The sequence below is a fragment of the Alosa alosa genome, chromosome 23 (assembly GCF_017589495.1).
Source record: "Alosa alosa isolate M-15738 ecotype Scorff River chromosome 23, AALO_Geno_1.1, whole genome shotgun sequence".
Taxonomy (NCBI): domain Eukaryota; kingdom Metazoa; phylum Chordata; class Actinopteri; order Clupeiformes; family Clupeidae; genus Alosa; species Alosa alosa.
Genome location: NC_063211.1, coordinates 12,321,675 through 12,344,007, shown reverse-complemented (window position 1 = coordinate 12,344,007; position 22,333 = coordinate 12,321,675). Strand labels below are relative to the sequence as shown.

The 22,333-nt window shown below is 42.7% G+C and overlaps 2 protein-coding genes across 2 annotated transcripts; both read left to right on the top strand.

Moving 5' to 3' along the window:
* Window positions 1-1,165: 1,165 nt before the first annotated feature.
* Window positions 1,166-13,595, top strand: lancl1 (LanC antibiotic synthetase component C-like 1 (bacterial)). The gene is made up of 10 exons (XM_048234351.1): window positions 1,166-1,261; window positions 1,650-1,749; window positions 2,044-2,161; window positions 2,479-2,683; window positions 3,955-4,102; window positions 4,506-4,652; window positions 6,465-6,647; window positions 9,849-10,025; window positions 11,298-11,370; window positions 12,412-13,595. Exons 2-10 carry the CDS (start codon window positions 1,672-1,674, stop codon window positions 12,486-12,488), a joined length of 1,206 nt encoding a protein of 401 aa, XP_048090308.1. The 5' UTR covers window positions 1,166-1,261; window positions 1,650-1,671; the 3' UTR covers window positions 12,489-13,595.
* Window positions 13,596-17,552: 3,957 nt separating this feature from the next.
* On the top strand, window positions 17,553-22,333 carry mylz3 (myosin, light polypeptide 3, skeletal muscle). The gene is made up of 6 exons (XM_048234357.1): window positions 17,553-17,703; window positions 18,201-18,273; window positions 20,629-20,772; window positions 21,240-21,410; window positions 21,543-21,620; window positions 21,812-22,333. Exons 1-6 carry the CDS (start codon window positions 17,701-17,703, stop codon window positions 21,838-21,840), a joined length of 498 nt encoding a protein of 165 aa, XP_048090314.1. The 5' UTR covers window positions 17,553-17,700; the 3' UTR covers window positions 21,841-22,333.

The following is a 22,333-nucleotide window of genomic DNA, read 5'->3' as shown; positions in this document are numbered from 1 at the left end:
CATGCAATGGCTATTCTTTCTACCACCTAAAATCTGTCAGTATACCCAAATCAAAAGGTATTTTTTGAGGCCTTTATTTAAAAGCAATAAGATGCAAGAATTGCTTATTTATTTTTTGGCATCAATATGCACATATGGCACATCTTTGCCCAGCATGTTGGAAAATGACACTTAAAGAGTACAGAGGTCATGCTCATTACACCAAAGTAGTGCAGATCTTCAGAGCAGAGTGATAATGACATTGGCATTCTCCCGAAAGGCTTCAGTTACTGCCTTCAAAATAAGTTTGAAGCTGTTTTAAGGTCAATTTAAAAAGTGTTTCTTAAGGTAAAAACTAGGCATTAAGTTGCTTTAAGTGTGTAAGACTTATTTTTCTTCATGAACAAGATGTATATTATACATAATGTACAAACAGCCTAGGCTACTTAGTTTTCAGGTTTCTGTAGGCCTACTTAACTTGAGTAGGCCTAAGCCATTTATTTTTGACAACTTTTTACTTTTACTCCCCTACATTTTACAGAAAATATGTAGCCTATAGGCCACTTTTTACTCCTAAGGCTACTCCTTTTTACTCCTTTCACTCAAAACAGGCTTGCCTACTTTTGAGTTAGGTAGGCCTATTGTCACTGATTTCACATCATTGCTTGCTTGCTAACAAAGGCCGATTTCCATCTATGGATGGGACAATACTGGCGCAAAAGGGGGGTTGATTTTGCACGTGTGGCAGCACCCAAAACATGCATGGCTTCATCATAACGGAAAACGTCTTTAGAAGTGTTTTAGCAAAATGTGTACCGACGACCAACCATCCTATTCAATTGTTTCTTCCTTGTTAACACGTAGGGGGAAATCTGATATTTTCCTAGCATATTCTGCTAGTGATGATCACCTCAATCATGTTTGTCAGCAAGTTCATCCTTGGGTGGGAAGGCAAGGCAAGCTACCCGTTTTCTTTTTTTATGAAACAGTGAAATTTAATCTTTGTCGGCTACAGTACCCTACGCTTACGCAAAGTTAACAACTTTGATACGTTTTACGTTAAATACTAGATTATGTAGGGTACATTTCTGAGGCTATAGGCTACTTTACCTGAGGTCAGTGACATGTTCAACACGCTGGTTACGGGACCTGCCTGGCTCCCGTGCGCCTCCCGACCACTGGATGTCACTAATACACATAGCGTATACAGTTTTGGATAGCGGTAAAACGCACGAAGAAAGAGCAGATTCAACAACAGTGCGGCAGGTAGCACTAAGCATTGGTATGTTTGCTTTAAATATTCCATTATGTTGAAACTTATGTAGGATATATGATTAGTTGAAACGCGGAACTATATCAGTGAATGCTCAAATATTGATATCAGCGACCCGGTGTATTCAGAAAGAGACCCTGTAGCTTCAATAGCTAAGGGGGGCGTTTCAATGGATCCATTTTTGACAGACTTGCCAGCTTGCTAACTTGATCACGTTTGCCACTTGGCAGCTAGCTTGCTAATGCTGGCTTAAATCATGTAGCATCAGCTAGTTGTTCATGTCTGCATGTTGTCTTATTGAGTAAATTAGACTTCTCAAATGTCACTTCAGCATCCAGATGCTGAGCATCCTGCATTCTGCATCATCATTTGTCTGTCTCCTGTCTCGATTCTCCAGCGTCTGACCCAGAAAGCAGAAAATGCCTGACGAGCGCGCTTTGAAGAACCCCTACAAAGATTACGATGGCACCCAAACCTTGTTTGACGCTCAAGGAAACGTAAGTTTGTCGTCAATGTACCGTAACGTCATTGTTCTCCTTTAGAGGCAACAAAGTGACTGCACAATTTGCCATCATCTGATCTGTCAACATGCTTGAGACAAAGTATAAGCATCCTCAAAAACGGCAAGACAGTTCATCAACATTTCCTACTTTTGTTGTAAAAGCCCTTCATTCATATTTAGAGCATATTATGTCGTCCTGAGTCCAGATAGTTCAGGAAAGGTGAGAAACACCTAAGAGGCACAGATTGTGCAGTGTATCAAATTGCATGTGCTGTTTTTCTGTCTCCAGCTAACGGCATCCTTTGCTGGCCGAATCACACATAAGATCAATGACCTTCTGACGGCCATGGAAAAGGGCCTGAAGTCGGCTGATCCCAGGGACTGCACAGGCTACACAGGATGGGCCGGTAAAGACAACATGTTTCTGCATACAATTTGGACTTTATAGACATCCATAAACAATTAGTCAAATAAATCGAACAACTACTCTGTCAATACAAAAAGAGTTTTTGCTTAAGTTAATTTGTTTTAATTAATTTTTTTATTTTTTTTTTAATCATAAGTGTTCACTAATTTACAGAACTCAGTATACAGCTTTCTAATAAGTGGTATGCAAATACACTCCCCCTTTCTGAAACTTCTCTCTCTCTCTCTCTCTCTCTCTCTCTCCTGGCACACACACACAAACTCTCACACACACACACAAACTCACACACACACACAGGCATTGCGCTGCTCTATCTGCACCTGCACGGCGTGTTTGGCGAGCCCTCTTACCTGCAGAGGGCGCTGGACTACGTGAGCCGCAGCTTGAGCCTGACTGGCCGCTGGATCACCTTCCTGTGTGGTGACGCCGGACCGCTGGCCATCGCTGCTGTGGTCTACCACCGCCTGCAGAGGAACCAGGAGGCCGACGAGTGCGTCAACAGGTGAGTCACATGACTGCCAGGGTTCCTACGCAGTATGGAAAACCTGGAAAAGTATGGAATTTGATTTTAGTAATTTCCAGGTCTGAATAAGTATGGAAAAAAGAAACAAGGGTATGGAGAAATATTTGTGTTTCCAGACTATTGCATCTACAGTTCTAATCACTTTACTCAGGTCATAATGAACCATTCCTACTGTTGTGTAGCTTAAGTTGTCAGTCCACATCAATATACAATTGAATGGGGGTCCTCAGAAAAAAATCTCTCCCACAAGGGGACCCTGGTACCAAAACCAAATCGAGAACCCCTGTTCTATGCACATGCTCTACACCATTGTGCACTGGTTTGTTTGCGTATCTGCTATTTTCGGCTAAAACACTACAGTAGTAGACTTTTTTGATTTTGTAAAAGTTACCAAGACATGGATACTGCATTATCTGATAAACTGTTATTGCAAACAAATAATACTGTTTACGGTGATTTCTGAGGCCTCTGCCAGCAGTGCACTAGTCTCCAACATATGTAGGCTATGCTGGATCAAATGTGAGTGCACCTTCTAACTCAGCACTTCCCCAACGAAAAGTATTCAACAATGGGCAAGTGTTTTCTGAGGGCTAACAAGTTAATAATAAACATTGTTATACAGCTATTTACAATGCTAGTAGAACACTCCATTGACAATGTCTAGAATATGGTCAGAAAAATCTACCGAGAAGTTTGAACATTTGAGTATGGAAAAAGTATGGAATTTTGAAATGGAAAATGTGTAGGAACCCTGGACTGCTGTTTAGGTTGTTTTTATTGATCATCTTATCCACAAATTGTGTACAGCCGGAAAGGTATGTAAGCATTTCACTGCTTATTATACTTTTATAATTGTGTTATGTGAACTTCTTGACCTCTGTCACCTTACCACCTTGAGAGATGGTTGATGATTGATCACAGTTGATATTGTGGTCATTTCGCCATAAATTGCTGTAGGAGATTCATATATGTCTGTATGATTCGTTTCATGCAAGTCTCTAATGCTGAATTTACCCCGTCTATTTTAACACCAAGCAAATTTCCCATGTGCTTTGTCTGACTCATTTTCAACTGCCACTGTCAACGTTTTGTGAATCAAATGCAATAGATAATGTACAGCCAGTCACTGCAAAACAAGGTCACCAGGTCCCCTGAGGAAAAGTGTCCTTGTTTAGCCCATAGACTCAGAAAGGATTTGGTTTTCAGTGTGTCTCTCTGTGTTTTGTGTGTGTGTGTGTGTGTGCGCCCAGGCTGCTGCAGCTGCACCAGAGTGTGGTGAAGGGCGTTGGGAACCTGCCTGACGAGCTGCTGTATGGCCGTGTGGGCTACCTGTACTCTCTGGTCTTCATCAACCAGCAGTTCGGCCAGGAGAAGATCCCTATGCAGTACATCCAACAGGTGAGCCCCGGACACCTGGCACACCTGAAGCAACACCTCACATTGACATTGAGATTCTACACTTGTACATGTTTACTCGGCATGCTTCTTGCATTTCTCATTGTTGTTTTGTGTATATTAGAATTGGCCCCGGGTAGCATTTTTTTTGTAACATAAAAAAATTACCAAAATCATGGATTGACACGAGATAGATATGATGGACACAACATTAAGTGACAAAAAGTAAAGTTAACCCTATTCCTTCAAAGTTCAAAATCCCTGTGCACAGCCCTTCTTTTTTCTAGGTGCTGATGATGTGCAGTAGAACTATTGAAACCTCAAAGAAAGAGTATACATCACAGCTTTAATAACCCTATTCCTCTTTGCTCGGTGTGTGTGTGTGTGTGATATATCTCTGGGTTAGATCTGTGACGCGGTTCTGGCCTCGGGCGAGAGTTTGGCGAAGCGCAACCGCACCCAGGAGCAGAGCCCTCTCATGTACGAGTGGTACCAGGAGCAGTACGTTGGCGCCGCCCACGGCCTGGCCGGCATCTACTACTTCCTCATGCAGGTACCGTCTGATTGGCTCAGCAGGTTGTCATCATGGCCGTATCTCGATATGGACAGTACAACAAGAAAGAGAATTTAAAAAACAAGTTAACGAGAATAATCAACATGGTGAAAACAAACCCTATGAGATGTATAACCATTACACACATATGTTAGCCTAGAAATCTAGACGCACCCTAGCGGCAGCAAATATAATTTGCAGTCAAGGTAGTCTAGCAACTCTCTGTTGGCTTGCGCGCTGGAAAATTGAAACTTCAATCAGGCCAATAACATTGTATATAGAGTCGGTGGCGGTTCCGTGTGAATTCCCTGCTACTTGAAAACAATGAAGATGGATGCTGCTGCTGGCGAACAGCGGTCTTTGAATCACGATTCGAGTTAAGCTTTCTTTTAAATTGGCAAAAGTTTGATCAACTAGCCAACTAGCTCCGCTGGTGGGAAAATGCATGGGAGTTGTAGCGTAGCGTTGTAGCATTGCCAATGGTAAGTTCCCAGACCCTACATTTTGATGTGGGTCAGGCTACACATACTGTATGTCATTTCAACGAGGATTTCAACGTGTTGGCCCACTAGTATTTTGACCTAAACCATCTGCTTAGCTCAACTGTCACTTGTTACTAGTAACATAAGCTAAACATAATATGGAAAATGACCTACTCACTTAAAGCAACACTACGGAGTTGATGAGCTGAAACCCTGAAAAGGCATGTGCCAAAACCTTGAGCACCGCCAGAGCCTAGCAATTGACATCGATAGATGCTTGCGGACATACTACAGTGTAACTGTTGTCTGTGGCGATATAGACAGCAATGTCATGCTGTGAAAGGTTTTCTCTCACTTTTGTTGCGTGTTTCCAGGTTCCAGTTTTCCACAGAACTGCCAAGTGTGGCCTTTTCCTTCTTCTTTTACTTAGTTATAAGTTCAGTCCAGCACTAAGAAACTAAAGAGACTGAGTGAAGCCTGTTCCTATGGCTCCTGTATTACTTTAGTAAGAATAACCATAACGAAGACAAATTGCAAGAGGCATGGCCTGAAAGGTTGATGATATGTCTCAAACTGTGGAAGAGTCCTTGTGTGTTATGAGCGCCAGTAGTTTGGCTACTGAACAAACTCCAAGTTGGAGTTGAGCTGCACATTGCACTCTCATTGCGTGTGTAAAAGTGCATTTTAAGGAGAGGCTGGAGCACTAGCTGTTCCCAGTGGGTAGGGAGAAGCGCTTTGCGTGTCAGCTCCCTGGCTGGTAGGCATGAACTGTGAATCATCTTGGGAGCGTTCGGCTAAGTTGGAGAAGCACTCAAAGCGTTCTGTCTACTTCTTGACAGTCATGTTGATAACATCTTTCTGAGTTTGGCCTCAGTTGATCTCAGGTGCTCTGGAAAAAAAAGACCCATCAGAGCAGCGAATGGGATGTCGGGGCTAAAAGAACCCAAATGTGAGCTAGGACCACTCGAGTGGTCTAAGAAAACCACTCAGATGACTCATTTGCTTCAAAAACATGGATTTTTCTAAGAGAGCTGCAGATCATGGGCTATTGGTGCTGTTCTTTTGAAGCCCCCTAAGGTGACTTCCGCTGCGGAATTTAAAACTTATCTCCCATCAGTTCTCCCTGTAGCAAAGAGTGGAGAGTGGTGACTAAGAAAACTTCAAATCTCCTGTAGAAAGAAACACGCTCTTAAACACCAAAGAGCCTTGTTGTTGCCATAGCTATCCTGCATTCCTAACACTCCTCTCTGTGTGCGTGTGTTTGTGTGCGTGTGTGTGTGTGTGTGTGCGTGTGCGTGTGTGTGCTTGTGTGTGTGCGCGCGCACTGTAGCCAGGCTTCGTGGTGGGCCAGGAGAGACTGACGACGCTGGTCAAGCCCAGCGTGGACTTTGTGTGCCAGCTGAAGTTCCCATCGGGCAACTACCCGCCTTGCGTGGGCGACGAGCGCGACCTCCTGGTGCACTGGTGCCACGGCTCCCCGGGGGTCATGTACATGCTGCTGCAGGCCTACAAGGTGAGTCTGAAGGCAAGAGAATAGAGAAAAGAGGCCGAGGAGAAAAACAAACCTTTGTATTTGATTTTTGATTTTTTGATTTATTTATTTTTTAAAAGATATCAGATTACAAGGTAGAGGCTGCAGCCTGTGGTATGCATGCATTACTAAAGTGTAGGTTGATTAAAGTGAAGCTGTCACCAAGCAGCACTACCCTGGAAATCCAGAGTTCTCGCGAGAGCACAATTTGAATTTGTTCAGCGAGCGACTCTGGCGAAAAGTAATGATGTTTGTTACCTATGCCCATGTAGCCGAGCTGCACCAATCACATTGGTGTATCTGATATAGGCGGGCCAGAGGCGAGCTAAACAGATGACGACAGCGCTGCAACACCGAAGTCCGGAATCAGTCAGTAAACATTGGGTCATAGTGTTATCCAATTGCGTGCAGTGATATTTTCAAATGCATGCTGGGTGCCACCCCTCGAGTTGGGCCATTTTCATTACTCGTACCCAGACCCTTAATCTTTTAGATTTTGGTCTGGATTTTCCAGGATAAAGCAGCACTATGCAAGCAACAGTTCTTTTTAATAATAGTAGCAGTTTGAGGGCTTTAAGTCAGAATCAGACAGACTGAGCACACCATTAGATTTGTCAGTCTCTTTTGTAATCTGACCTGTCAGTGTATTGACAGATCTATGTTTGACAGTTGCAGTTTGTGCTTGGCAAATAAATGTTTTTTTTATTTTGCTTATATAATCGCTTTCTCCAATAAGCGATTTATTCCTCTTTATTCTCTTTGGGCTATTGGAATTCATTTTGGGCTTCGGTTCCATTCCAAGCAAACTCAGAAATTGTCATTTTCCACCATCACCGATTTCCCGACCCCCCCCCCACCTCCTCCAACCTTCTATAAAATCAGGGAAAATTGGTCTACCCCAACTTCAAGGAAATATCCAACTTCCACGAGTTCTCTGGAGTGCAGCAGCACAGTATAACACCTCACCTGGTTCTTGATTAGCTGAACACAGCCGGAGTAGTTCATCTAATGAAGAGCTTAATGATGATGTGATGAGATCAGTCGGGTGGGTTTGTGCAGGGAGAGGTGTGAAATATGCCTAAGCAGCTGGTCCCCCAGAGGAAAACTCAAACAAAATGACTCCTGTGCATCTGTGTCCTATCATTTATGAAATTCGAATCATTTCTCACAAAAATGTGTTTATTTTATTCAGCGGCTGCTATGACTGTTCGGGTTTAAGTACCAATGTTAATTCATTTAGTGTTCATTTAATTGATTAAAAGAAGTATTCAATCCTTTCCCAAAGAAGTCATGGTCCCATGAAAAATTAAATATATTTCATTGAATTACATGAATACAAACCCGGTGAAAGCATTTTCATTGAATTCAAACCATTACATTACAGATAATAGAAACTTTAATAGATTTGTATTACTATTAAAAACACACCAATTATTACTGCAGAATCAACAGGTTTGTTGATACAAAACTTCCCTAAACTCTCTGGAAGAGCATGATACTACCATTGTGATGCTGCTATGGTTTTGGTTATGAAAATAATCTTAGCAAGCTCTGGATCTATTATTGAAAGGGTATTTTTCATAAATGAATCAAATATGTTGTCTATATTAATTAAACCAGACCCACTTAATTGTTAATTTCACTAGATTATTGCTTGTGTTCTTCACCAGCTGTTGTTATGTCTGAAACAGCAGTCATAAATCAAAAGTCATATATGTATGTGTATAATCAACTGTCATAAGTCATACGTGTACGTATGTGCATACTTTCTGTTCTTCACATGATAAGGCTATCAATGAGAGCAGGTGACAGATTTGGAGCAAACAAAGGCCTTCGGCATACAATATAGCATACAAATCTAAATTAAGAAATTTAGGCACGATAAGTTATGCAACTGTTGACTAGAGAACTAGTTTATTCACAATTTAGTGTTTCCGACAAAGTTCCCTAGACAGCCTGAGATTTCTGTTTGTAATTCACAGAGCACAGCGGATGGAAAGGTATACAGACCTGCATTTTAGTGTAATTTTCACGAATGCACTTAAAATATCCAAATGAGTTGCATGGAAACTCAGTCACTGTGACCAATGGAGACTTGGAACGCGTTACTGCCACCTGGTGGCTGTCACTGAGAACTGAAATTCAAACACATGGTGACTTTTAAATGTGATTCAGATGGTAGAAAGCAGAGTGTGTAGTTACTGTTCCTGTAGTTTGAGAAACAAAATTGAATTATGAATTATAAAAAATGATTGTTCATTCATCATTTAGTTTTCTCATTGTGCTTGGATGCTTTTGCCTTTTACCTGATAGGTATTATTGTAGGGGGGCAGCCGTGACCTACTGGTTAGGGCTTCGGGCTTGTAACTAAGGGGTTGCTGGTTTGATCCCTGACCAGTAGGAAAAAGGTGGCGGGGAAGTGGTTGACCACTGCTCTCCCATGCCCACATCCACGGCTGAAGTGCCCTTGAGCAAGGCACCTAACCCCCTCACTGCTCCCCGAGCGCCGCTGTTGATGCAGGCAGCTCACTGCGTCGGGATTAGTGTGTGCTTCACCTCACTGTGTGTTCACTGTGTGCTGAGTGTGTTTTACTAATTCACGGATTGGGATAAATGCAGAGACCAAATTTCCCTCACGGGATCAAAAGAGTACTTATACTTACATTGTCTGTATCTATACACTAAGATAGAGTCTTCTGGATGTTCTCTACAATTTTCTTGAATGGAAACAGTCAGAGGTGCAGAATAAGTTCATCTGAAATGTCTGACAATTTTACATAAACCTTTTGGTACATTTTATAGCTCTGTAGATGTTTCTTTGATAAGTGTGTGTGTGTGTGTGTGTGTGTGTGTGTTTTATGTCATCAGAAATCAGAAATGAAAGGAAAAGCTTATTTTTTGCTGTTACAGTCACTGCCAGATTTTTGTGTAAACCAGCCATCACCAGAGCTCCCCCTCTCTCTATCCCTCTCCCCCCTCCCCCTCTCTCTCTCCTCCTCTCTCTATCCCTCTCCCCCCTCCCCTCTCTCTCTCTCTCCCCCTCTCTCTCTCTCCCTCCCTCTCCCTCCCTCTCCCTCTCTCTCTCACCTCTCTCTCTCCCCCCTCTCTCCCTCCCTCTCTCTCTCTCTCTCTCCCTCTCTCTCTCTCTCTCTCTCTCTCTCTCTATCCCTCTCATCTCTGCAGGTGTTCGGAGTGAAGCAGTACCTGGAGGACGCTTCCCAGTGCGCAGAGGTGCTGTGGCAGCGTGGCCTACTCAAGAAGGGCTACGGCCTGTGCCACGGCGCCGCGGGCAACGCCTACGGCTTCCTGGCGCTCTTCAAGGTCACCCGCGAGGCTAAGCACCTCTACCGCGCCTGCATGGTAAGAGGGAGAGAGAGAGATACCCACATGAAAAACGGCGAACAGTTGGTTTCTTTTTCTATTCTAGTTTTATGTCCTATTCTAGTTTTATGCTTGTCTCCAAAATGTGCCATTTGGATAGAGAGGGACATTTTGGAAGTAAATGGTGTGTATCCAGGTGAAGTTACACAATGCAATGCATTGCCATTTACTGGCTATGCTTGCAGTCCTGCCAAGGCAATGTGCCATACTAGTCTCAAATGTGTTGGGCAGGAGAGGTGGGGGGGAGGGTGTTTTTTTTGTTTTGTTTTTTCCAGAAGGTGTTGGCCAGTGTCCTAGACAGGTCCATGGTGATTGCTGTGAGAAGTGCATTGGTGCTTCTCGAGGGCACACACAGGCACACCACACCGCTGTTGCTGTGCAGCCAAGCGCTGCCTCCTGCAGGCTCTGGCCGCCGCCCAGGCCTAAATGGAAAAGTATACCACAATTTGAATACGTCTGATTCCGCAGGAATGTCCATCTCTTATTTACATAGACGATTGGAAGCCGCTCTCTCTCTGGCATCAGAGGAGGGGGCAGGCAGCTGGGGGGGTTGGTTGGAAGGCGGGGGGTGGTTGCTTGTGGGGGGTGTCATTTGGTCCCCATGCACCGCCTGGAGGCCCTCCAAGTGGCAGCAGGCGCCCTCGAGGGTAGTTTCATCGGGCGGAGGGTATTTATATCCGTCCCCCAAAATAGACGCGCCTACTCCACACGGGCCAAGGCTGCAAGCATACTCTCACACTCACACTCACACTCAGCTTTGTTCTGCACTGCTTTCCATTGGGATTGTGTTTTCGATGGGGATCTGTGTGTGTGTGTGTGTGTGTGTGTGTGTGTGTGTCTCTGTGTGTGTTTACATGGACTCTGTGTGTGTGTGTGTGTGTGTGTGTGTGTGTGTGTGTGTGTGTGTGTGTTACATGTACTCTGTGTGTGTGTGTGTGTGTATGTGTGTGTTTGTTTTTGAGGGATGGTGGCCTGCTTTTGAGCAGCAAAGCGTGTGTGACCTTTCTTGACGTTCAACTTTGATTAAATTGAATCAGACGAACCTTTGAATGTGATAACAGTTACTGTAATAACAAAATATTTCTCACAGTGTTCCCTTCAAGCTGTGTTCACTTCTGAAATGTACTCCAGATATGTGTCTTGTCACAAACAGTCTGATGACGTTGTTGATTGGGTTTGAGGCGAGGGATAATTCCCTCAAGGTTGTTGGAAAGTTGCCTGATGACTAATAGCGTCTGTCTCCTCCTGCAGTTTGCGGACTGGTGCATGAATTATGGCAAACATGGCTGCCGAACTCCAGACACTCCATTCTCTCTCTTTGAAGGTAAAACCGACCGAAAATCCATGCCAATTCATTAAGTTGATGATGCCTCATTATAATCCGCACTTTTTTTAATAAATGTGCCTCCCTTGCTAATTATGGGTAATTAAACTTTGCTGCCTCCTAATTACTGCCTTTTTATTGTTCATCACCCTAATTTTGATTTACTCAGGTCGCAGATTAGTTTAGCACTTACTGGCAGGAGTCTTTGCCATTAGTGAGCAATTACGCACAAGCTTGCAGAAATGAGGTTGTGGGCTACTGAGGCCTTAATTGCCTGTATTACGTCGTTTATTTTAAATACTTAGCCCCCTGATCTTCGCCAGTGTGAGCATCGTGTAAAAGAAATGCATAAGTTAAGAGCTGTTCTCCAGTCTGTTTAATATTCCCTTCTTTTAAATGACATCAGATTGTTGTATTGATGAGGTATGTGCTGGATCAGTGCATTTTTGCTTAGGGAGGCAGTAGTCCAGTATGCATAGCTGATATGCATAGCTAGGGGGTTAGGCTGGCTATCGGAAGATTGCCGATATGAATCCCAGATGGTCACTTGATGTTGTGCGTCGTGCCCTTGGACAAGGCACTTCATCTGCATCATCTCGTGTGTAGGGGTGTAGTTTGATTAAATGTTAATCAAAAATTACAACCTTTCACAGACAGCATATTTAAGTAAGATGAGGTTATTAAAGGTTTAGATAAGTTCCTGTTTGTTAAGAAGAGTTCTCTAAATTAGAACACACAATCTATGCCCCGTAGCGTCAATATGCAACGCCACTTAGTGCTAAGACGGTACCCAGTTAGTCATACATTGATTTAAAAAGATCACAATCCTATTGGACCGTGATCCTAACAACGTTAAAGTGCAATATCAAGTGTTCCTTGTGTGCAGTGCCATTGTTAGGAATTTCACTTCATACTATAAGTGAGGTTAGGTAGATGAACTGCACTGTGTTCAAGTGCCAATGATCCTGGTGTGTAGCTTGTGTCAAGGCTTTTGCTACAAGTGTGATTTATTATGCTGACACTCTTTTCTTTTCTACACAGGCATGGCAGGCACTATTTACTTCCTGGCTGACCTGCTTCAGCCTATGAGGTCAAAGTTCCCAGCCTTTGAGATATAAAGGTATCCATGGCCACCTTCATCGAGTCCAAGGCTACTTCAACTACCATGTTTTGGAAGGCTCTTTCACGTCTCTCTCTCTCTCTTTCTGCTTGCACATGAGAACTCTAAAGTCTTGACACACATTAGTTGTCATGGCTACATGCTTTAAAATTTTTCTTTTTTTTTTTTTTTTCAAAAAAAAAAAAAAAAAAAGAATTGGCATGAAACACAGAGATGACAAAACAACTTACATCACTACACACACACATTCTGTGACCACACATGGTAACGTGATGTGCAAGTCAGTGTGAACCCACAGAAGTCTCAATATATGTCCAAGTCCTGGTATAATTTTCTATAGTCTGGTCTTGAACTCATGCCTATTGCCCATAGGTGTATGAATAGTCATTGGACTGCTCCAAAGCTTCCAAGGATTTAAGAGAAACCGTGTAAGAGAACAGTGATCTGTAGGCGAACACCCTTTGCACTTGCCGTGTTGGTTTGCATGCTAAAAGCTTGTAAGTGTCCGCCGGCATCATAGGTTTCATAAAAAAAGGAAAAAAAGAATATTACTTTGAATTAAGAGTTGTCTTAAGGAAATGTGTGGGGAAGGGGGAGAGAATGTTGCAATTCTGTCTGCTTGTCATCAAGGTGTGACTGAACAAAGGCATAAGTAGTGGTGTTAGGAATCAAATTCATGTATGGTACCTAATTGTGTGCATAAAATGTGCTGCCCATTCATTTTTATATGTATGTTGCTTACAAGCAAAAAGGAAAAAAAAATGTTTCGGTGTCAGTATTGTATGTGGATATAGCCAGTGGGATTGAACGTCACTTGCGCAATTCATAATGACTCTGTTTTTTTTTCCCCTTATTGATCTCTTTTTTCTAAGTCCTTTATTCACTTAGCATGGCTATGTATGATTTTTTTTATTTGAATTTGTCATGCCTGCTATTTACACAGGCAGTTTCTTTTTTATGGCATTAATATGACTTGTAAATAAGTACTAAACAGTGTAACTGTAAACCTGTTCACTGAGCTAGACCATGTAGGTGCAACATTGCCTGACCTTTGTTTCTTACATCTCCATTAGCTCAATAATAAAATAATATTTTTACGTCTGTCCATCTGTCTTCCACTTTTTATGCACCGTTGACAATGTTTACTTGATTTAGATTTATTAATTTAGCAGATGCTTTTTATCCAAAGTGATGTCAATTAAATTACAAGGGCAATTCTCCCCAGAGCAACTCGGGGTTAAATGCCTTGCTCAAGAACACAACGGTAGAACCCACAACTTTTCAGGCTTTTCAGTGGTGTCGTTCATTTCCTCTAGTTATAGGGTTAGGATAACTGTTATTTAGGGGAAAGTACCAGAACAATTTTATAGAAAGACAGAGATTGAATTTAAATGTCTAATGGAGCCCTGCATGCATTAAGTCATGAAATGACATTCTGCATAAAGTAAGGAGTTCCACCTTTGGGTCAGTTAAAGTAGCATAGCAAGCCTGTAGTAGCAGAGCTTTTCCACAAAGTGGCACTGCTTATCTGCACGGCACTAATCTGCGCTTGAGGCAGAAATGGCACTTTTGACAAGATGTGAACCAAGCGAAGCCTGCCACATGATCATCTCAGACCAGGATGTCTCGGGGGATGCTCTGCAGACCTGGGTTTCTCGGAGTGAATGCTGTGGTGTGGTAGCCTGGCTAGCGCCACCACTTCTCAATGAGACGTGGTCTGGGAACCAAACGTTCATTTTCTCGTATTAGAAAAAAATGCCCAGATCCGTTTATTGGGTGCCACGGATGTCTATCAAATGCGTCTGTGCATAGCTCATCATCGTCTTGCTTTCCCCCCTGTTCTGTGATTGGTTCCCTATCTCAGGCGAAAATTTGCTCCATGGTCTCCAGGCTGCCTTAGCAGCGTGAATCAAATCGCGCGCAAGGCAGCATGGGAACACCCAGGCTAGTGGTGTGGTGCAGTGGAATATTTTCATCACTGAATTTACCAGTGCCACTTTTTTATATCAATTCAAACATCAGCTACACAAAATTATTCTAAATCGGTTCTAACCAAAATGGATATCCTCTCGAGTTATGTTGTATCATGGACTAAATGTTTATACGCCCATTTCAGTTGACATGTTTTTTCGATGTCAGAATTAAAACTTGTAACTGAATTAAAAAGTTGTGGTCACCATCTCATTACAATAATAACAATAGTATAGTATAATGGTAAAATATGGACCCATCATACTACTAAACTTCAAAGTAGTAAAAGATGGCAGAAACATAAGAGGCTGAGAATGAAATGAAAATAATGTATATCAGAGGTCACCTGACCCTCGCCAGATGAATTTCGTTCCGCCTAGCTTCAACTCACATCCATCTGGGACCATTCTTCTTCCATTGAGAGTGATTTCTGCAACCGACTTTATGGTTCAGCCAATCAGGACGCAGGGCGGGAGTTTCATAGATGTGACGTAGTGGAGAAGCGACCGTGAGACTGTTATCAGCGTCACGGGTTGGCTTCGATGTGAGTGGTTGAAGTAGCACGTCAATAGATGACGGACAAGTGGCTTATTCAATCATATGCAAGCATTTTTTGATTAGGCCCAGCCTTCTGAAACACCATTCCGATGGATCGGTTCCAGATGGATGAGTGGAGCTAGGCGGAGCGAAATTCATCTGGCTATGGTCAGGTTATATCAGAGGTGCCATGGATAAAAAAGATAGTGTCCAGATAGTGTCCCATACTTGAAACGTTTGGAATCATCAAAAAACCATCAGATCATTAGACAACTGTTTTGATGTCTGTTCCACTGTTTTGCAGCAAAAATAATTGACATGAAATGTGATGTAAGTCAGGTGAAAAGTAGACACTTGATTGAAAGTCTTGTGAGATCATTTGACAAACAGTCACACGTTTTCAATTCATGTTAAATATTTTTGAGAGATCATGACCTTTTTCTAGAAATATATGATCAGTGATAGCAGTGGTATTTTGTTTCTCATTTACATCTCTATTAGCCTACAACCAATTAATAACTGATTGGAGCTGGCACTAAACACATGTTTTCACGTTCAAGTGTAATTTCTCAATATCTCATCTCAACTTCTCTGAAATGTTGAAAGTTATTAAAAGCTTGTTAAAAATCTTTTCACCTTTAGAAACTAAATATGTGTTGTAGGTTTAATAACAAAGAGCCAACTGTGTGTGAATGTGAGAGTATGTGAGAGTATGTGTGTGTGGGTGGGGGGGGGTGAGAGTATGTGTGTGTGTGTGTGTGTGTGTGTGTGTGGGTGGGGGGGAAGGCCAAGGCTTCTGGACAAGGGTTGAGTGTGGGTGGGAGTGACAGACATGTCGCCAACCCCTTGAGAAGCTAGCGACCTGTTCAGAATACCTCTGAAGAAACACGACACGACAGAAGACGAAGATCCTAAATATAGGACTCATCTGCTCAGGGGCGCGGCCTCTGCACCACTTCTTCCAGACCGGAACACGGAGAAACGGGAAGGGGTCAGGCTGCGAACTCCACTGTCATTTTGTCCGTCACTGCATTGCTTCTACATGATGGCTAGTTGAGTTGATTGTCTCTGTCAATTCTCTGTTACAACTAACTTTAGGTGGCAATAAACACTTGTGTTGAGCGTTGAAGACGTATACTGTAGCCTACGCGCGCGTGCACGTGTGCCTTTTTGGAAATGCACTCAGAGGCTAATTCGAAGTTGCTTTATAGTAGTTTTAAAGCATTGTATGGTCGCACACGTGGGCTCATAATAGCGTAGCTGATAAACCACAGATATATGCAAAGTACATTGATATTGTTTAAGGACGCATCTTCCAGTTCCACAGGTCACGAGGCAAACTAGCTGGCTTATGCTTACAGAGAGGTCCGTAAAGTTTTTTTTTTTCTGTATTGACGTGCTATCACTGTATAATGACTGTGGAAATCGAAACAAACATAATTAAAGTGAGACCACATATGTAGGCTATTCTAGTAGTCTTTCAAAAGAGGCTATAAAAGTGCATCACTGCAAAGGATGGAACTATTGCATTACCACAACACAACTCCATGATCGCCTTTACTTCGCCGATGGTTAGGTCCTCTTGGATGCATAAAGAAGCTGCGTTACTCTGTGTTACCCATATAATTATGTAACACGCGTCGAACAGACCCTCTAACACGGTGTCCACTGTCGAGGTTGTTTTCCCCCCTATTCTATGCTGTTTCCGCCAACAACATGAAACATTGTTGCACTCAAACATCCATATTTGCTTTTCATCAGCACCACGGATAGCTCCAAAAGCGTCCAATTAAATCAGTGGCTCTCAGAAGCTGGCATGTTACATGAAAGACCTGTTCTTGTGACACTGGATAGCACATATGCAGTCGCTACATACAGCAGAATATAAATATTCTTGTAAACAAATCAGTGGCCCCACAAATGCTGTGTGAATTGTAGGCTAAAATCTTAAAGTGTTATATTAAGCTTAGATTCAAAGAAAGATTTGTTGACTTGCCTGTTTTCTCTTTGGTTAATGTAACACAGTTATAAGCTTTGATGTTGGTTTATAGAGTGGCCAACTGCCTAACAAGCAGCATCCAAAGCTTGGCACATGAAGTGGAATTTCACACCCTCCTAATGTATTGCGTGTAAAGATGAAACAAGAGGAAATCAGAGAACATAGTCTTTTCACTTTTCACTTCAGCTTTTTACTGCACCCATGATCCAACCATAAGAGGACGAGTCGACCGTCTTATGGGTTAAAAATATCGCACCATGCAAACTAGACACATAGGTTAGGAGTCATTTCACAATTACAAGCAAATCTTACAATGCTGAATTATGCATTTCACATGTCAATTGTGCTGGACACTAGCACCAAATCTTATATGCCCCCAAGACTAACCCATTATTCAGATCTGAGTAATTAAATTGCTGAGCCGAGCCAAGCCAAGCAGTCTTCAAACAGTCCTTGAACATGTTCTAAATTTATCACCCTCCCCTTCTGGAGCGGTGTCCAGCCCCCTAGCCAAGGCCATCGGTCTCCTTCCCCATTTGCCCTAAGAAAGCTAAAGAACCTCCAAAGCGACACTTGATCCGACATGTGACATCACAGTCTGAACTTAAATAAGAAGGGCCTAAGCCCATGGTTCAGGACCACTCTCCTGGGACTCCGGCTTCTGTTGACTTCTGCCTAACCGCTCCTCCATCTACATATCATCATGGTGTGTACTGTGGATATTTGCATTATTCTATGGATTTCTTTTTCTCTCTCTCTCTCTCTTTGTTTGGATCTGTGGCTGCCAACACATCTTTTGCGAATATAGGATACGTCTTTAACCAAACTGGTCAAGGCATGCAATTCAACTCTGCAATTGGTTCTGAATAACAGATATTGGACATATGCAGGGATGATTTCATATCATATAATCAAAAAAAAAAAACAAAAAAAAGACTTTTGTCAGAAAATACATACAATTTATGAAAAAAGAAATATGTAAGAAAAAATAGAAGACGTTTCAGTTCCTACACTACCATTAGTAACTTCTAGATGGACTTACAGTGTTTGACGGAAGAAGATGTGTACGTCTATGTAAACGCTTGTGTGTGTATGTATGTGTGCTTGTGTGTGTGTGTGTGTGTGTGTGTGCATGCCTTTGTGTGTGTCTCTGTAGTGATACTCTTTAGTAGTAGAACTAACATGGTGCTTGTGCCTGTGTAGGGTGATGCTCCCGCTGAGGCTCCCGCCGCGGCCCCCGCTGCAGGTGGTGACTTCTCCGCTGACCAGATTGAGGGTAAGTCTCGACTTTATAGGAAACCAACAGTATGGGAAGCATTCTAATTTGGCCAGATTGAGGGTAAGTCTCCATCGCTGGACAAGACTTTATAGGAAAAGTACAGTATGGAAAGCATTCTAAATTGCCCAGATTGAGGCCTCTATTGCTGGACACAACTTTATAGGAAAATAACAGTATGGGAGGCATTCTAAGTTGCCCAGATTGAGGCCTCTATTGCTGGACACGACTTTGAGGGTATGCCTCTATCACTGGACATGACATGACAAAGTACAATAATGTTACAATGAAATAAAAATGTTTTATTCATAAATCTAGCAACAATATGAATACTCATGTGAGTGACATGATAGTATGTGCTCTTTCACTTTCAGTAGAAGGTAGCTTGGTGTGCTGTTGATCAGTTCTAAAGTTTCAGAATCAACATACTACACTACAAATTACAATACTATGCTATTCTATCACTACTACGACAACTATAGCAAAAGTACAGGGAAGCACTCTCAGTGCATCTTTAAACGGCATGGCATTGTGCACTTATAGTAGGCCACATGGTGTACTCTGTGTAAATTAGTTGCTGTACTGTCTGTGAATTAGCCAATGCTCTGTGTACCCTCTTTGACTGAAAAAAAAAACAAGATGCCGGAGTGTTCAGGCATGTTTGAGGGCTAGCTAATCTTACAGTGTTTAAATATATATATGTACCAGTTGAAGGATGGGTCGTCACATGTGATGTTACAACACAATTGACAAGATAGTTGACACTCAGACTCTTGTTTCCTTGTTGTAGATGTAGTGGTTGTCAATGGACATAGCTTTCAGGATAAAGAAGAGATTCCATCTTGAAACTCTTCTCCATGATATATAGAATTATTGTCAGAATTACTGTTAAGCATGAACAAAATCTCACAAAGATAATGTGAAAAAGTCTGTTCAGAAGACATTTCTATAATACCCAGAGCAGGTAGATGTGTTATTTTGGGGAGTAAAACCACGAAACCACAATTTTTTTTTCTCAGAAAGAGAAAAACATTCTTTTGTTATGGGACTTGTGTATCCATAATAAAAACATGCCCCAAAACACCTGCTGTCTTGGTAGCAACACAAAGTGTTGGAAAATGTTTCTCAGCTGTTGAGGCCATTCTTAACTATTCTATTCCCAGTGGTGGTAACACAGGCTTCAGTTGCACAGTGGTCCTTGGACTTTGTACTAATCTCTAGCTACGGGCTGAAGATTCAAAGATGGCGTAGGGTCAGTTTTCAAAATACATTTGCACCAACGCCCTTGCCACCCCTTCAAGTTTTTTTCATTCACTGAACTTTACAGCCCCTTGCTAAGATGTCCTTTATTAAGACATCCATTGAGGATCATTTAGAATAATTCTTAATTCAAAAAGTAGTGTGCTCCAAAATATATATTTATATTAGATGTAAGACAATCAATGGGGAGTAAACATTTAGTAATATACATATGTTCTTTAGTTTCAATAAAGTATAGTGATAGTGCCTACTGTGTTAGTAAAATCTCATCGCTAGATTAATTAGAACTGTGACATGACGAGTACATCTGTCAGTTATATCGGTGTGCAGGTTTTAAGCTGCACCTTCCTCAGCAAGAGTCCATGCTGGCGGGTGTTGATTACGCTGCTGTCAGCATTCTTGCGTGCAGCTTGGGTCGCAGCGAGACCTCCACTGCCCTTTTACGGCCAGGGTTGGCTTCTTGGGGCGTATTGATTGCCCAGCGCACTCCGTTAAATGCCATCTAAACATGATCTGCCCCGCAGCAGCTGGCCTTGCTCAAAATCATGCATGGCCATTAATCTGTCAGCAGATCCCTGTCAATTCCACAACCCCAGTGGATCCCATACACATTGCAATCTCTTGTTTTTCACTCCTACAGACGTCGCCTATGCGGTACCTTCCGCTTGGGCATTGATTACACAGCTGTTCAGCTCAATTAGTGGAGGAGGACAGAGAGACACAGAGAGAGACAGCAGAGGAGAAATGTCTTTGAACTAACTGTAGGACAGGTGGTAGGAAAGCATGGTACAAAAACATGTGAGCAATGTGTGGCTTGAAATGTGACGAGTTCTCACCATGTAGTATAAATTACCACATATCTGGAAGGGCAAAGACATTTTTTTAACAATGTTTGTTTCCTGAGTTGTTATGAGAGGAACGCCTATTGCAGTACTAATGTGCACTTCCAGTCCTAAGTAATAACAATAGTATCGTGCCTAGGAGAAGTAGAGAGCGGAAGTGTACTAAGTGTCCCTAAGTGCACTAAGTAAAGTAAAACCACCATGTTTTATCACCCTATTAACACTCTCATCACCTCTCTCTCCCATTGTCCAGACTTCAAGGAGGCTTTCGGTCTTTTCGACAAAGTTGGTGACAACCAGGTTGGATACAACCAGGTTGCCGATATCATGCGCGCTCTGGGCCAGAACCCCACCAACGGAGAGGTGAAGAAGTTGCTGGGCAGCCCATCCGTTGAGGGTAAGCCACTACAATATACATATTTTAAATCAGCTTCTGAATCATGCTTGACTGTTGAATGTATTATGACACATATTTGATATCTACCCTTCGATATGTTGCAGTGTGCAAAATTCCAGAATTGAATTGAAACTGGCTCTTAAATTCCAATTAAATTCTTGAATTTCACTTGCATTTCAATTGAGGTAGCAAACAGGAAGCAGAATTGCAATTTTAATTTTGCACAACCCTGCTGGATACATGCCTGTTTCTCACTGAATAGAGTACTAATTGTTTTACAAGGTTTTACATTTACATTTCAGTTTTGTATCATTTAGTGAGTAAAGTATCAGCTCTATTCTATATCTATAGGCTTCCATCAGTTCAGTATTCATCGAAAAGGTGATAAAAGCGTGCAGTGCCCGTATCTGTGTGTGTGTGTCAGACATTAACGAATGTTGGTTTGTCCGTGTGTCTTCTCTGGACAGATATGGCCAACAAGAGAATGGCCTTCGACGCTTTCCTGCCCCTGCTGGCACAGCAGGACAAGGTCCAGAAGGGTACCTATGATGACTACGTTGAGGGTCTGCGCGTCTTCGACAAGGAGGGCAACGGCACAGTCTTGGGCGCTGAGCTGCGTATCGTGTTGGGCACAATGGGTGAGTAGTCACGCCAGAGAACCATGGGAGACTTTTGTCTATTTTTAAACTACTAGCCTATCTAAAGTATAGACTAAGAACTACACTAGCATTCCCTTAGATCACAGCCTATTTTCTTTCCAATACCCACAGGTGAGAAGATGAAGGAGGATGAGATTGATGCCCTCATGACAGGTCAGGAGGACGACAACGGCTGTGTCAACTACGAGGGTAAGTTTTGTCCCCTTTCACCTTTTAATGTCGGGATGCACAGACACATATGGTTAGCCTACTGCAGTCTCAGGCCTTCCCAGTGCCTGACACGTTTATTTACAGAGATGTCCTTAAACGGAATATGGCGAGGCGCTCTAAATGGTATTTTCTCTCTCTCTCCCCCCCCCCCCCCCTCCTTCAACCCCCAGCTTTCGTCAAGCACGTCATGTCTGTGTAAGAGGCCCCCAGGTGGAAGTGGTGAAGAAGATGAAGTCAATCTACAAACCCTCAGGGTGTCAGGACATCCAACTCTGTTTCTAAGACCAACCTAAGAGAATTAAAAGGACTATGGGATGTCACTATTCAAGAAAAACACTTTTTTTTTTCTTTTATCCACATCACCTTCTTTCCCTTGTTTTCTCCGCTCAACCTCTTTCTGGACGTTACCGTTCTCTCTCTCTCTTCTTTTTATCCCCCTGTGCCGCCCACTTCACTCCCCTCCCCACCAGGGCGGCGCTCCCTGGCTTGGCGGGAAACGGGGGAGGAAGGGTGGGCCACCCATGAAGTGGGGGTCTCCCCCTGCCTTGCCCCGACTCGCCCCGGTCACTTCATCACCGGCCAGCCGTGCTAAAGGCACCTGGCACGCCTGTGAACCGCTCGCCGAAACGTTCCCCTCCCAGACACAAAGTCATCTTTTATTTTCACTCAGAATAAAACCTTTTCCAAAAGTA

Bases quoted from the DNA above. Each gene is read 5' to 3' on its own strand.
- mylz3 (XM_048234357.1), top strand. The intron at 21,411-21,542 runs GTGAGTAGTCAC...CAATACCCACAG, and splicing joins TATCGTGTTGGGCACAATGG to GTGAGAAGATGAAGGAGGAT. The intron at 21,621-21,811 runs GTAAGTTTTGTC...TTCAACCCCCAG, and splicing joins CGGCTGTGTCAACTACGAGG to CTTTCGTCAAGCACGTCATG.
- lancl1 (XM_048234351.1), top strand. From the start codon at position 1,672: ATGCCTGACGAGCGCGCTTTGAAGAACCCCTACAAAGATTACGATGGC. The intron at 2,684-3,954 runs GTGAGTCACATG...GTGTGCGCCCAG, and splicing joins GCCGACGAGTGCGTCAACAG to GCTGCTGCAGCTGCACCAGA. The intron at 11,371-12,411 runs GTAAAACCGACC...TTTTCTACACAG, and splicing joins TCCATTCTCTCTCTTTGAAG to GCATGGCAGGCACTATTTAC.